Source organism: Rutidosis leptorrhynchoides, chromosome 11 (assembly GCF_046630445.1).
Source record: "Rutidosis leptorrhynchoides isolate AG116_Rl617_1_P2 chromosome 11, CSIRO_AGI_Rlap_v1, whole genome shotgun sequence".
NCBI classification, from domain to species: domain Eukaryota; kingdom Viridiplantae; phylum Streptophyta; class Magnoliopsida; order Asterales; family Asteraceae; genus Rutidosis; species Rutidosis leptorrhynchoides.
Genome location: NC_092343.1, coordinates 355,865,042 through 355,866,395, shown reverse-complemented (window position 1 = coordinate 355,866,395; position 1,354 = coordinate 355,865,042). Strand labels below are relative to the sequence as shown.

The following is a 1,354-nucleotide window of genomic DNA, read 5'->3' as shown; positions in this document are numbered from 1 at the left end:
TTTGGAGGATTTTGCTAACGAAGTATACCAGCATCTGGACCTTGTCTCTGTCGACTATTAACATAGCTGATTGCTTCAGAAGAAGCGGCTAGGTAAACTGTCAGAGTCTCTCCCTGAATTGGAGCCGTGAGTATGGGTAATTCCTTCAAAAATGTCTTCATTTCCTGAAAAGCCTTCTCGAATTCTCCCATCTAGATGAAATCTTTCTTGTTCAAGCACCCTTTTAGGGTCTGGAAGAATGGTAAGGACCTGTCAGCAGCCCGAGACAGAAATCGTGTTAATGCCGCCAGCCTGCCATTCAGGCTTGTACGTCTTTTTTGATCTTTCGGGATTGCATGTTTTCGATAGCTTGAATCTTCGATGAGTTTGCCTTAATCCCTCTCGGGGTGACCGTAAATTCGAGAAATCAGCCTTGCTCTACCCCAAAGGAACACTTAAACAGATTAAGCTTCATGTTAATTTTTCGTAGTGACTTACAAGTTTCGATGATATCCAGGATCATTTTCTCTTCTGAATCACTTTTGATTACGATATCAACAACATATGCCTCGATGTTCCGTCCAATCTGGTCCTGGAATGCTTGTTCGATCACCTTCTGGTACGTTAATCCTGTGTTTTTTAAACCGAATGGCATTTTTGTATTTGCCTTGGCTTGTAAAGAACGCAGTTTTTCCTTAATCTGTTGCCGACATTGCGATTTGATGGTAACCTTTGTAGGCATCAAGAAAACATTTGAATCTGAAACCTGCTAGAAACTCAACCTTCGAATCGATTTTCGGTAAGGGAGAGTTATCCTTGGGGCATGACTTATTGATGTCTTTGTAATCAACAAACATGCGCCATGATCTGTCTGCCTTTTGACCATGACCGGGTTGGCCACCCATGTTTGGTATTTTACTTCCCTCGTGATCCATGCGTCGACCAGTTTCTTTACTTCTTCATCCAGGAATTTGCTTCATTCAAAAGCCATTGCCCATTTCTTCTGGACGACTGGTGGGAGGTTTGGGTTGACGTTCAATCGATGATGAGCTATTTTGCTTGGAACTCCTGTCATGTCGGATGGTTCCCATGCAAAACGTCAATGTTTGATGCCAATAGTGTCACGACCAGGAAAATTTCGACTAATTTTAAATCAAACTCTCGATACGATTTAATATTTTGACACAATAAGCAAAGTCTGTTAGGTTGAGTCTCAAAAATTTTGAACTGTTTCATATATTCAATTGACCTTCGACAATTCCCGACGATTCACGAACAATTACTTCTAAGCAGATACGTATATATATATATATATATATATATAAATAATAATTTGAAATATATTATTTTAGAATTAACTATGTAAAATAAAATA

The 1,354-nt window shown here is 39.4% G+C and overlaps 1 protein-coding gene across 1 annotated transcript; it reads right to left on the bottom strand.

Moving 5' to 3' along the window:
- Positions 1-252: 252 nt before the first annotated feature.
- On the bottom strand, positions 253-884 carry LOC139875858 (uncharacterized). The gene is made up of 3 exons (XM_071863151.1): positions 762-884; positions 530-679; positions 253-417 (listed from the first exon to the last, which is right to left on the bottom strand). Exons 1-3 carry the CDS (start codon positions 882-884, stop codon positions 253-255), a joined length of 438 nt encoding a protein of 145 aa, XP_071719252.1.
- Between the last annotated feature and the right edge of the window lie 470 nt (positions 885-1,354).

Bases quoted from the DNA above. Each gene is read 5' to 3' on its own strand.
- LOC139875858 (XM_071863151.1), bottom strand. From the start codon at position 884: ATGGGTGGCCAACCCGGTCATGGTCAAAAGGCAGACAGATCATGGCGC. The intron at 680-761 runs GTTGAGTTTCTA...TGTCGGCAACAG, and splicing joins TACCGAAAATCGATTCGAAG to ATTAAGGAAAAACTGCGTTC. The intron at 418-529 runs GTAATCAAAAGT...CCTTTGGGGTAG, and splicing joins AGGCATATGTTGTTGATATC to AGCAAGGCTGATTTCTCGAA.